Source organism: Gorilla gorilla, chromosome 10 (assembly GCF_029281585.2).
Source record: "Gorilla gorilla gorilla isolate KB3781 chromosome 10, NHGRI_mGorGor1-v2.1_pri, whole genome shotgun sequence".
Classification (NCBI taxonomy): Eukaryota; Metazoa; Chordata; class Mammalia; order Primates; family Hominidae; genus Gorilla; species Gorilla gorilla.
Window position 1 is genome coordinate 56,746,852 of NC_073234.2, and position 13,966 is coordinate 56,760,817.

The following is a 13,966-nucleotide window of genomic DNA, read 5'->3' on the forward strand; positions in this document are numbered from 1 at the left end:
TATGGTGTAAAATATAACAATTTCTGGCCATTTGAAATTTACTCTGAGAGATAAACATTAAATTAATATTTATAAAAACTTTTTTCAAACTACTGTGATATGAAGGAAATTTTGGAGGTGAAGGAAATGCATTATATCTTGGTTATGGTAGTGGCTAATGTCAAAAGTCATGAAATTATTAGTGATTTTCTTCCTATATAAATTTTACCTCAATAAAGTTTATTTAAAAAAAGATAAAGTAATAAAACATTTAGGAATAAGTTCAGGCAAAATATGCACAATACATACATTCAGAAATCTGTAAAATATTAGAGAAATAGGAAATATATCATATGTATTGATTAAAAGGTACAATAATATAAAGATTTCAATTCTCCCAAAGTCGATATATAGAATCAATGCAGGCTTCCCCCGCCCCCGCAATTTCTTGTGTTTGTTTTGTTTTGTTTTGTTGTGTTGTGTTGCTGAGAAGCCCACCAACTAATAAATCTGAAATTTATTTGGAAGGACAAAAAGCCCAAATTAAAAATGCTTTTGAACAGGGGAGAAAAACAGGTAGGAATTTCTCCTGAATTGAAATTATATTAATTAAGTCAGTGTAATATTTGTGCAAGTTTAGGCAAAAAGAAAAAGCATAGTTATAGATGCTATTACAAGGATACAAAATACGAGGAGAATATGGGGGGAAACAGACAAATCATTAAGTAATAGGAGATCAAATATAGTCTCTGGAGTCCAGGAAAGCTTCCCCAAGGAACATTAATTTTAGTATGGGACAGATAGATGAGAAATAGTTAACTAACTCAGGTGAGAGGATGAGAAAAAGAACATTTTAGTCAATAGGGAAAACATATGCAAAGACTCTGTGAAGAAGAAAGAAATAATAAAATACTAAGACTCTAGTAACCAAAAGAAAAGTCAGGTTGTCTCAGTTTTCTTTCCTTTTCTGGTATATCTCCCAGACATGGAATGTGAACTTGGTCAACCTGACATCAACACAGGGGGGACATGAGAGGGAGTTGTACACTGACCAAAGATAAGCATTTAAGAAAACATGCTTCTTTATCCTTGTTTCCACTTTTTCCCGAGTTGAAATGTTTATAACCTTTTTCTTTATAAAACGTAGTCTCATAAGCTGGTGAGATGGCCTCTAGTCTTATCCAGTCCTACCGGCTTGACACATAGCTGCTGCCCTGTTCTTCCCAAAGTGCAGCTTCCACATCACTCTCCTATTAATAACCCTTCAGTGGCTCTTGATTGTTCACAGAAAAAAAGACATTCTTTCACCTAAATCCGTCTTACAAAATTATTTTCCTCTGTGTAATCGAATGATGAATGTGAACGTGTGTTGTAAACTCTGAAGGATTATTTTGGAGATGGGCATGGAATTTGCACATATTAGATACCTCTTACGAGCCAGTTACTGCTTCTCCTGTGAGGCCTCATATGTTAACAGCAAACTATGAAGAGGGAAAGTATTATTCCTAGTTCAAAGAGCCAATGAGCTGCAATTCACTGACTTTAAGATATACACTGTGATATTCCAAAGCATAGGCTGATTCTGTTTGGCCAAGTGTTGGTCTTGAAATGCAGCCTACCATAAGGGAAAAAAGAACTAGACTTGGAGTTGAAAGGGTTCTGTTGTTTTTGCTGTCGCCACCTTCTTGTCTATGACATAAGGATAAGAATATTTCATATGACTCTTGTAAGGATTAATCAATATGATGAAGAGATTATATCTGTGCATTTTGAATACCAGTCATTAACTTCCTAATTATGAACTATAAACTAATGAAAATAATTTTCTCTAAATATGCAATGTTGGGTGCAACTTGTGCAGAGGATTTTATGGTTTTCCATTTTTACTTACTTACATATGTTACCATGTTGTATTTTAAAAAAATTCATGAGAAAATCAGTCTTCTTATATGAAATTTTAGACAATATTTTATACCCAAATCTTACATAGTCATTTAAAGTAATGTAATGAGTTTGCATTCTCAGCATTCATGCCTAAATGTTGAAAGCAGACTTCCCAGAAGCTCAACAAGAGACAGAGGGAAATGACCTTTTGATTAAAAAAAATGTTTCAGATAATCTAGAAAGCAAATAACCCACATGTGGGTAATCAAGAGTTCATTGTTTTGGGGATCTTTAATTGCCTACTGTTTATCAATATAATTTAACTACAGTGCATGTAATGACGATATAGATAGAACAAGTGCCTATTTTTAAATGAGAAACGATGTCATATTTTTATTAATGATAAATAGTATGAAAAAGAGTACTCTATGTGACTGTCATTAAAAACAGTAGACTCATCTTAAAAAAAGAGATGGATTTCCTTTCCTTTTTTATCCAATATAACAGCAGAAACTAATCAGTTTTCTTCAGAGTGTTAAAGTAATAATTAGGGTCTATTTTAGGTATGGATTATTCTAGACATTTGCACATTTTTTGTTGTTCTTAGTTATTTTATAGTAGAAATAACTATTACTATGCATGAGAAAGAGGCTGTTTATCACTCAAGTGTCTCATTCTACAACTGCAGTTAATTTTACAAGAAATAATTTGTCATTTTCTAAAATGACCCTTTAAATGCTGCTGGCAAAAGCCATTGTCAGTTGATTGCCTCTGAAGCCAGTGATCTGTGTGGTGTTGTACAGAACAACCAGTCATGTGCCACCATACCTGAAAGAGACAAAGAAAACAAGACACTGATGTATATGAGCTTGTTTTTTTTTGTTTCTATTCATACATTTTCCTTTTTTTTTTTTTTTTTTTGGTTTTTGTTTTGTTTTGTTTTGTTTTGTTTGCCTGTTGGTTTGTTTTTAATGATTGCCTCAAAACATGTGTGCTTTCTAGGAAATCTACCCTCAGCAGTGCCTTTCATTTTTATTATCTAAGTCAATACTGATCCCCAGAGTATGACTGCTATTCATGACTGTTGTTGGATGGCTAAACATCTTTTGGATTTTAGATTCTCTGTGCTTTTGGACAGCATTTTAATACTATTGCTAGCTGACTGTTCTAAATGTGGTTACAGAAAATGTTCTAAGGAACTAGTTCCTTTCTAAGACAGAATATGTAATAAAATTATAAAACTTATGAAATTTACTCTTAGTTTTTTATATAATGTACCTACAGAGTAAAAAGTTAAGGTCCTTATGATTAAGACTAAGTCATATAAGCTTATACAGCCTATATTAATTTTTTGAATACTTTTATTTAGTTTGGAAAATAATGCGTTCAAACTTTGAAGTTCTTATACTGAATAAAATAATAACATTTTTTTCCCCAGGTCTGCTATTTTCTGTGTATCTGACTCAGTTACAGACTGTGAAGTTAGGTTTTAACTAACCTAAAGAAAGTACCCAAGAAATAAATTATTTGAACTTTTTTTTACTGCCTTGTGTTATTACAAAATATGTGAAACACAATATGAACATACTTCAAAATATGTGTGCATTTATGTTGTAATTCGTGTTAATGTCCTCATTTGTATATAGACAAAATATACTTAATTCATAAATTGTGGATCAGATTTCAATTCTTTATTTACTAAGTATTTACTGAGTGAATAAGGATATGCATACCATCAAATCACTTACAGATGAGACTGTTTTATTAGATCTTTGGCTTTAATTAGAGTCACGAGTGAAAAAAAACATGCCTTCTAGTGGGAAGGTTATACTCTGTCAATTCAAGCACATTTTCATTGTCTACTGACTAACCAAAGTAGAAAAATTTGCATAAACAAATCAAAATTAGTAGGAACATTAAAGTGTAATATGAAGTTATATATATTATCTGACTAGTTTTTTCCTTATTCTAAATGATAGCAAGTATATAATCTTGATCTGTGACATAGGTATCTTTTATAAATTCAGACATATTTTAGACGAATTAAGGCATTGCATTTCACAAGGAATTACTCAGCAACTCCCTTTGAAAGATGAATAATTACCCTATATTGTATATTGCTGTTTTCAAAACTTCACTGTTTTTGTCATATTCATAGACCATTTATACCCATATTTACTTAATATTGTTTCTGTAATTCTTCTCATTTTAAAATTTTAAAGTTTTATTACTCTACTATAAGTCTCAGTTGCTACAAATTGAACTAATTCAGAAAAATAAATATGTAGCCATTAAAATAAAATATCTGCCCATTATCACCTACATACCATATCACTGGTGGCAGATAAATTGCATGTTTGGAAATACTGTTCTATATGATTGTAAATTCAGATTTTCATAAATTTAATTTTATTAAAATAAAGCACAATTTAAGTAGATGATAAACTAACTGAGGGCAGAAATTGCGTCTGTGTTGTTTATCCTTGTTTCCCCAGCACTTAGTTCTTGGCACATAAAATGCATTCAATAAATACTGAATATGTAAATTAATGCATGAAACTTACACAGATGGTCCCTGACCTAAAATAGTTTAACTTAAGAGTTTTTTTAATTTATGATAGGTTGCTCAGAGTATTAAATACAATTTCAACTTATGATTTTTTGACTTACAATAGGTTTATTGGAAGGTAACCCCATCAAAAGTGTAGGAACAGCCATATTTACCTATTCATCTTCTATAATCCTATTACACAGTAATAATTAAATAAGATAATGCCCAAAGTTTATATGAAAATACATTATGGGCAGGCACACGCTTGTATTCCCAGTCTTCAAAACACTAATTAATATAACACATAGCATTTCTATTAAACTTTATGGAGTATATTTATAAATCAAGGAAGTTTACCATAATGTAATTAAGAAGAAATGGGTATGAGGCAGTATAGGAGTGGGCCCAGTAAAGGAGTGACAAGAGAGAAATGAAGTGAGAAGTAACAATTGAAATATATATCTATACCACAGAAACTGAGATAACCTGACTACTATGTCAGGGTAAGAAGAAAGGACTAATTTGAAGGCTAAATATAATGGGAAAGTTGCTTCAGTGGAGAAAGTTCAGTTCCATGAAGAGTTACTTCCAAATTACCAGCCCTAGTGACCAAATTCTTCTAAAACGAATGACTCTAACCATCCCCCGTATGGCTTTCTTCCAATAAAACTCACTTCTAAAGCTTAAATTCCAACCTGTTTTCTTTTGTCCATGCACTTAAGAAATGACATAATCAATTCTCTACATCATTTCGGTTAGAAGAAAAGACCATATAAAGCTGAAATGAGCAAAGCATTCTGAACCTATTTATAATCAGAGGTTCATCAGTTAGGGAAGCCCCTGAAGTACAAATAGACTATTTCACAAAACTTATGAGGCCTCAGTAAATGGATACAATCCACATCAGTTATGTGTCAGAAGTCAGTGGTTAGCTGATTTGGTCAGTCACAATTATTTTGACAGTAAGAATGACTGCCGATAGTAACTGATTCTAAAGAAGAGGCACCACAGAGGCAGAATCATTCATAGTTCAGAAATAATGCTGAAATATTACAGCAATATAAAATATTTTTTGCCTATTACCTAATAATCTAAGAGGATGCTTTGCATACTATTTTGCTGAAGGGACACTTGACCTATCAAGAAATAAATGAGTGATAGCTCATTTCTCTGATTTTTTTTTTACTTATGTATACATTTATTCATTAATTTATCTCTTTCAACATTGAACTTCTGAAAAGAGGACATTTTATAAGAAAATGAAAGGAGTATATGCTTCCAGGAATTTGGAGGGGGATAAGACTGAAATAGGAAGGAAGTAGATTCTGTCAACTGAAGTAGTCTGTCTGAAGGGGAAAGGTCTCTAAAAAGCATCTTGCATTACCTTCAACTTGAAGGATGTCATTGTGCCTGGTCACAGAAGCAGGGAATATGATTCGGGTGTCAGAAGCATATCAGAAAGAACCATCCTGCCTTGGCAGGTTGGAACCTTCGGCTATGGCATATGGCTATCAAGATGGGAGTGGGAGACGTGGATATTTTTGGCAGCCACAGTGGTTCAGCACCATTGGATCATATAGCAGAATCTAAGTTAAGCCAAAAGATCCTGAAAACCAGGAGCTAATGAGAAGGAGACACTTTGTAAAGCAACTTCAGGGATTACTTTTCCTCCTGTGAGCAAAGGAAGGTACTCGGATGGTGTTGGATGTTCTCACGATTCAGTAGATGAAACAAGAAGAATCAAGGGCTTTCAATATTTAGGAATAGTAATAAGCCTCTGGAGGAAATATCTGAGACTTAAGATCCATAGCTGTCTTTGTATAGTAGATCCAGCGTGATCTACATCTATAAAGGAGCACACACCTGAATGTCAGGCACTGTGAACTTTTAGGTGACTTTGGTTAAATCCCATAATTTCCTTCTGCCTCCATTTTTTTTTCACATGTTCAATATACTATCTACATGGCAGGATTTTTTTGAGGGTTGAACGAAGTAGTATGTGTGAAACACAGTAGAAAGTGACATAAATAATATGTATACTTGAACATGTGAAGCATGTTGATTCATGAATGCTATTGTCATCTATATTAGAGTGTCAACTAAGGTTGATTTCTTTCTCATGCCATAAGTCCATCCCAGGTAAGTAAGGAATGTGTCCCAGGTTGTCTTCTACAGGAACTCAGGTAGGTCTTTAGTGCCTCTGGAAATGGCTAGTCATTGTGATAGGGAAAGGGCATATGTGAATCACACACTGCATCTTAAAGGATCTGCATAGAGGTGACACTTACCACTCCTTAACTGGCTTAAGTGACACTTCACCTATCACGTGGCCATACCTAACTTGAAGGGCCTGGAGAATCATAATCCTAGCTTGTGTCTAGAAGAGCTAAAATATTTGGTGAGCAGCACTAATGACCATCACATATGGATTCTTTCCATTTTCTACAGTGGAATGCCTTTTGCATCAAAGAAGCCTTCTAGATGTTTCTCCTGTTACTAATGACACTACATTCTTTCCGTATAGCTGTTAACAAACAAGTAGACTTTCTTAATTTTATATTTTCCCAGTTTCAAGGATTTGCTGGCATTAAAAATTTTAGTAGCCTTGTAGCAGAATATTCTAGTTTCTTTCAAAGAAAATAAATAATTTTATAAAATCCCTCTTTTTTTGCCAGACATTGATGAATGCTCTGATGGTTTTGTTCAATGTGACAGTCGTGCTAATTGCATTAACCTGCCTGGATGGTACCACTGTGAGTGCAGAGATGGCTACCATGACAATGGGATGTTTTCACCAAGTGGAGAATCGTGTGAAGGTCAGTACAAGGAGAAGACCTAGAATTTAAGAACTTCTCTTGAACTTGAGGAATATATCATAAGCTATAAATAGAAGACATTGAGCCAATGTTAGTGTTTTTACTATATGTGTATACAATAGTGATTGGAAATGTGTTAAAATCTAACTTTTTCTTGCTAATTATGGTATTTAATGTTATTTTTAGATAATTAAAGTTTGTGACACTAACCCAGTTTTCTGTGGATTCTTGCAACTGTTAAGTGGTGTTTTTAGAATGAAAAAACATGTAGTATCACATAAATTTTTTAAAACGAAAGCATGCAAGCATCTGATCCAAAAACAGGTAGCAAAAATACATGAGAAAAGCAAGATAGAGGGAAAATGGGGATAGAGGAAATGCAATGATGATGTGGCCAAGGATGATATACACAATGCATGCTACTCAGGGCTATTCCTAACATAACACTTGCCTGGAAAAGTAAGAGAAGTTTAGTGATTGTTGAATGTTGGATACATAAGATATGGTCCCTGCTTCCATTAAGTTTTCAATCTAAGAGGAGTAGAAAATTCAATCAGATTATATTCAATTAGTTACCATTAATTTTGAATTATTTTCAACGGATTGACAAATCTGCTCCTCTGTAGCCTCTATTTAAGGGGCATGATTTTTAGAAACCAGGCAGACAGAGCAAGCAGAGCCCCATGAATAATTGTCAGGGAAACTACCCGCACTGAAAGAATTTGCCATCAGAAGTCTTGGCATAGGAATGAAAAACAAAACACAACTTGAGAACTCATTGTTTTCTCCATTTGCATTTACAACTTCATAGAGCCTGAGAGGATAATGGGGTTAAGATGACACAGTCAATGAAAGCTTTTGACAATCTAACCTAAAGATACTTGACACCTAAATGATAAGATGTTTTTTATCCTTGTGCCTCAAAGGATTTTCACAAAGAGACAAGTGAAACAGACTTGGGTGATGGATGCCAAGGCTTCTAGCCTGTTTTGCCAGCAGCAGACAAGCTCTGGAGCTTGAGCAGAGTTTTCATCAGGATTTCCACCTAGGAATGGGAATGCTGTTGCCTTACCGGGGGCTAAAACCTGGCATTTGCATGTTACCACTTAAATATGGTCTAAGGGCTTTATCTTGCACTGGTGAATGTTCCAGAGTGAACATTTCCAGCCCTGGAGAGAATACCAGGAACCACAGATTATTGTTTCAAGACAGATCAGACATTGGAACTTTGTTCTTCCCTGATAAGCTACTTTGTTTGTATTTTATAGAATTTAATTGAGATCATCTTTTTAAAAAATTATGCACATAAAGAATGACTATAAGCTGATTATAAATAATGCAAATCATACAGAAGCATGTATATGGATTAAAGCTGAGTATGCATCTTCATTTCTCTTCCCCCCTTTCCCCATCTTTTCCACTCGTCCTCTAGGGGTTACCTGTTTAATTTGGGTTAGTATCCTTGCACACTTTTTTCTGTGCATCTGGATGTGAGTAGAAAAATACACATACCTCTGTTGACTGTCTTACATTAAGTTTGTAACTAAACTCACTGTCTTTCAAATTTATGATCACAAATCTCTAGTGGGTTGTATTAGTTATCTATTGATACCTAACAAATTACTCTCAAAACTTAGCAGCTAAAAACAGCAAACATGGTCTCACACTTGCTATGGGTCAGGGATTTGTGCACAGCTTAGCTGGGTGGCTCTGGTTCAGGGCCTTCATGACACTGCAGTCAAGTTCTTGGCCAGGACTGTGCTCTTCTTATATTGAAGGCTTGCCTATGGTGGTAATGGGGGGAATGGGAATCTGTTTCCAAGATCATTCATGTGGCTATTGGCAGATCTCATTTCCTTAATACATGGGCCACTCCTCAAGGCGTGGGAGCTTGCTTCCCCTAAAGCAAGCAATTCAAGAGCAGATGCTGAATATCGGAGCCATAGTCTTTTTATAACCTCATGTCAGATGTGACATTCCATCACTTCTCACACTTTATATTTGTTAGCATCAAGTCAATAAGTACATCCCACATTCAAGGGAAGGGGATTGCACAAGGGCTTGAATACTAAGTGGTGAGAATCACTGGGGCCATCTCAGAAGCTACCTACTGCAAGGGCCATCAGCACTGTCCAGCATCCCTACTTCATTTCTTTAGTTACGTTCCCTTCCAACTTTCCAATTAACAGCCATTTCACAACTTCTTAAGTCTCCTCAGACTTTGGATACTGCTTCCTTTCTCTTTATTCTCTGTCAGTGGCCTGCCTACTTAACTGAGACACAGAAGTAGTCAAAAGAGATCTGCCTCACTTTCCACCATGACCCATACTCGCCTATTTATTTATTTCTATATATCTGCTCATTTATTTCTATATACCTGCTGCTTTTTCTCTCTCCTCTTTTATTGGAGGAAGTGGCCCTGCTCCTATCAGAAATCAAACTCATCATTGTATCTTGCATCTCATCCTCTCTCACCTATTTAAGGATTCTGCCCATATAATATTAATTTTCTCTTCCATATAGTTAAGTCTTTTTCTACTGCATCATTCCTGTCAGTGTTCAAAGAGTCAGGAGTAGCGGCCATCTTTGAAAACAAAACAAAAGCAAACAAAAAGTAACTTCCCTTGACATCACCTGATTCTACAGACATATCTCACAATTTTCTGTCCCCTTTAGAACAAAATTCCTTGAAAAAATTTTCAATACTTGTTATCTCTGCCTTCTTCCTTCCAGTGACACTTTAGTCTCACTGCTCCAGCCAATGCTTTTCTTTCAAGATTACTAACAATTTCCACTTTGCCAAATTAACTGATCAATTACTATCTCCTTGATCAGCCACTCAGGGATTTGACTCAGTTGATCATTCCTTTCTCTCGAAACATAATTTTCCTCACTTGGCTTCAGGTACCCCACTCTCTCCTGGTTTTTCTCCTTTCTCCTACAGGCCTTTTCTTTCACTCTCACAAATGCCCCAGGACTCAGGCCTTGTCGGTCTTTTCTATCCATTCTCAATCCCTAAGTCAACCAGTTTCATGGCTTAAAATGCCATCTATATATCCCTAATTCAGACCTCTGCCCTGGCTGCAGATTCTACATCTAGTGGCCTACTAGGTAGCTCAACTTGGACTTCTAATAGACAACTCAGACTTAATATGACTAAAACAGAACTTTTCATTTACTTTCTAAGTCCTACAGGTCCCTTAACATAGTTTCCTAGAACTACATCTTAGAGTCATTGTTTCCTTCCTTCTTTTCCTCATATCTCACATTCCATACATTAACAAATCTCACAGTTTCAACTCTCAAAATATATTCCCAGTCTGACCACCCCTCACCACCTCTGTTAACATCTTAATCTAAGCCATTACTACCTTTTGCCTGAACCACTATAGCAGCTTCCAAACTGGTCTTCCTACTTCCACACCCAATTCCCCTAGAGTCTTTTTTTAATAACATTCAGAGTGATTCTTCTAAAACTGAAGTTAGATCATGTTACTCCTCTGTTCACACTCGTGGAGCCTCTCCACCTCTCTCAAAGCAATATGCAAACCCTGACCATGGTTGACAAGGGCTCACATGATATGCATCCTTTGCCTTCTTACCATTTCTAAAATATATGAAACAGATTTCTTTGCATGTACTGTCACTTTATGTGGAATGCCCTTCCCCTAGATCTTTGCATGGTTCTTCTTTCATTTAATTCAAATTTCTTCTCAAATGATTTCTCCTGGACTGCTAATTCAAAATAGTCTCCCACCTCTGACACTCTATTCACTTACCCTGCCTCACTTTTTTTGATAGAAATTATGAAGTCACCTGAAATTATAGTATGTATTTGTGTGTTTGCTTGCTTATTATCTGCTTTAGAATGTAAGCTTCAAAGGTCATAGTTTGTGTTTGCTTGTCAGCTATCATATCTCCAATGCCTAGAACAGTGTCTGGCACATAGTAGATGATACATTTATTTGTCCAATGAAAAGACTGAGGTAAATAATAGATAGCTAATCTCTTCATTAGAAATGCATTAGGCACATAACCTATGTTGGAATGTAGATATTAGTATGACATATAGTGGATATGTATATGTAGTTAAAAGTAGATACATAATAATGATCAGGATAAAACATAATTAATGCATTCACGAGTGTTCAGCCCAGAAAGTAACAAGGATAATTAAACTAAACATCAAAATAACACATTACGAATAGGAAGACAGCAAAGTAGAGGATTCATCTTCATAGGAAAGGCCTTTCAAGGAAACCCACAAACATAGGAGCAGTGAAAAACCTTATTTAAAAAAACAAAAAACAAAAAACAAAACTCTTCTGGAAAGATGATTCTACCAATAAAATTTATAAAGATTACCAGAAAAACCTACTACTCTGTCAGAGTACAACATGCTCTGAAGGATTCTTTTTTTTTTTTTTTTTTTTTTTGAGACGGAGTCTCGCTCTGTCGCCCAGGCTGGAGTGCAGTGAGGCGATCTCGGCTCACTGCAAGCAAGCTCCACCTCCCCGGTTCACGCCATTCTCCTGCCTCAGCCTCCCGAGTAGCTGGGACTACAGGCGCCTGCCACCACGCCCGGCTAATTTTTTGTATTTTTAGTAGAGACGGGGTTTCACCGTGTTAGCCAGAGATGGTCTCAGTCTCCTGACCTCGTGATCCGTCTGCCTCGGCCTCCCAAAGTGCTGGGATTACAGGCGTGAGCCAGCGTGCCTGGCATGAAGGAGTTTTTTAAAAGAGCACATCTAAGTTATATTTTTTAAAAAAGATAAAAATAATACTTCTAGACAACTCTCCATTTACTGCAATTTCCGTGATGTGTAGAATTGTAATATTAGTATTTAGAAGGATTCCATTTTAAGAGTATGATTATCTCAGAGAAGGTGCTATTTTTCTGTTGCTGGGGGGAAGAAAGTAGACAAAGCCACAATGGTAGCTTTACAATTACTCTGAAGTGTAAGACTCATACTTGGAGGCATGAATAAATAACTTCACTGTGTCATTACTTTTTAGGTTACAGTTGTGTGATCTACAACACACGTTTATAAGCTGCATTCATACAAATTGTTTGCTGTTTTGCTCATCCATTTATCTCAGAGATTTAGACATTTCATCCTGAAGTAACAGGCCAGAGTCCTATTTTCCTTATCCACCCCCGATTTCCACTGTGCCTAAAATTTTGTCTCTGTCTGAGACACAGTCCAGTATCTTTTTTCACATAAATATCTTATATTTATGCCCACATGTCCCATTATTGCTTTAGTTTCTGGACAATCTTTAAGTTTGGTGAAGTTTTTTGAACTTTCGATACCAAAAAAATGAAGTTTACATGATAGTATTTTAAATATTCTGTTCAAGCCCAATGCTGTGATTGAGAAAAGCATTTGATTTTGAGAAAAAATATAAATGTCATGCTGTGAAGGAACAAAGAGAAATTATTTGCTCTTTAACATCAAGGAAGGCTTCTCAGAGTACCTAGTATTTGCTTTAGGACTTTGCTAAGTATGATGAGATTATTGCCAAGTCGAGATAGGGAAAATGATTGCAAACAAGAAGTAGCTCTAAATACCGTACTACGAAGTTTGAACCTGCGTATGAAGGGCTCTTTTTGAGAAAGGAGATGATGAAAGTAATCTGCATCAAACCCACATTTTGGCCCAATCCTATTTTCTGAGCCCCCGACACATATATCCAACTACTTACTGAACAGCCCTGGTGGAAGCCCAGAGGAAGTGCAATTCAGCCAGTCCTAAACTGAACGCTTCTGCCTTCATCCCTCCCCCTTCTTCTGCTCCGCAGCAAAATCTTGCTCTTCTTTCCATAAATAACGTCAACCATATTTTCCACGCCAGAAATCTATACATCGTTCTTGATCTCTCTTTTCTAATCTTCAAAGCCAACAAATCACTATGTTGTGTTAATTCTCTCTGTTGTCTCTTTCTATGCGTCCCCATTGCTATAACTCAGTGTAGCATGGTACTTAAGAACACAGGCTTAGAGCATGATTGCTTCAGTTCCCATCTGGGCCTACTGGCTGTGTGGCTGTGTCACCTTGGGCAAGTTATGTAACAGTATTATGTCTCAATTTCCTGATTTATAAAGTGAGAATCAAAATTTAATTATATCTTCGAGGGTTGTTGTGAAAATTAAATAAATCATTATACGAAAAATACTCAGAGTCTGGTACATTCCAACCACTATGAGACTCTGCTTTTATTGTATGATCATCTTTTGCCTGAACCAAGGAAACAGTCTATTAACTGGTCTCCTGGCTCCAAATTCTAATCCATTCAAATCTCTTTTCCAAAATGAACCCAAAGGGACCTGTCTAAAATGAAAATCAGATTGTGATTTTTTTTTTGCATTTCTGTAAAATGGCATTTTATTGGCTTTATGAAAAAGTTCAAATTTCTTAACATGACCTTTACCTGGCCCTGAGTAGCTCTTCAGCTACATGCTGTTTACTCTGCTCTCTCACTGAACATTCCAGTCATACCAGCACTTTTGTTTCTCCAGCACATCTTGATAGCTCTAGACGTTGGGCCTTCAAGCACACTCTTGCCTCAAAGACACTCTAGGCCACTCTTTACCTACTCTTTGCATGGCTAAATATTAATCATAGTATAATTGCCAAACCTAGAGAATGTATAGACAAAAAAAGATCCAGGAAGAGCTACCAGTGTGATAGGAAGCAAGTAGGGAAAATGTATAAAGGAGAGGGAGTAAGTTGTGT

General features: G+C 35.8%; 1 protein-coding gene across 8 annotated transcripts in view; it reads left to right on the forward strand.

The window, feature by feature from the left end:
- The window catches only part of NELL2 (neural EGFL like 2), a 438,477-nt gene that overhangs the window by 407,281 nt on the left and 17,230 nt on the right, over positions 1–13,966 (forward strand). For all 8 annotated transcript variants that reach the window (XM_055357389.1, XM_055357392.1, XM_055357388.1 and 5 more), the window contains one exon: positions 7,090–7,230. In XM_055357389.1, the coding sequence (XP_055213364.1) occupies positions 7,090–7,230 (141 nt within the window). The remainder of the gene's footprint in view (positions 1–7,089; positions 7,231–13,966) is intronic.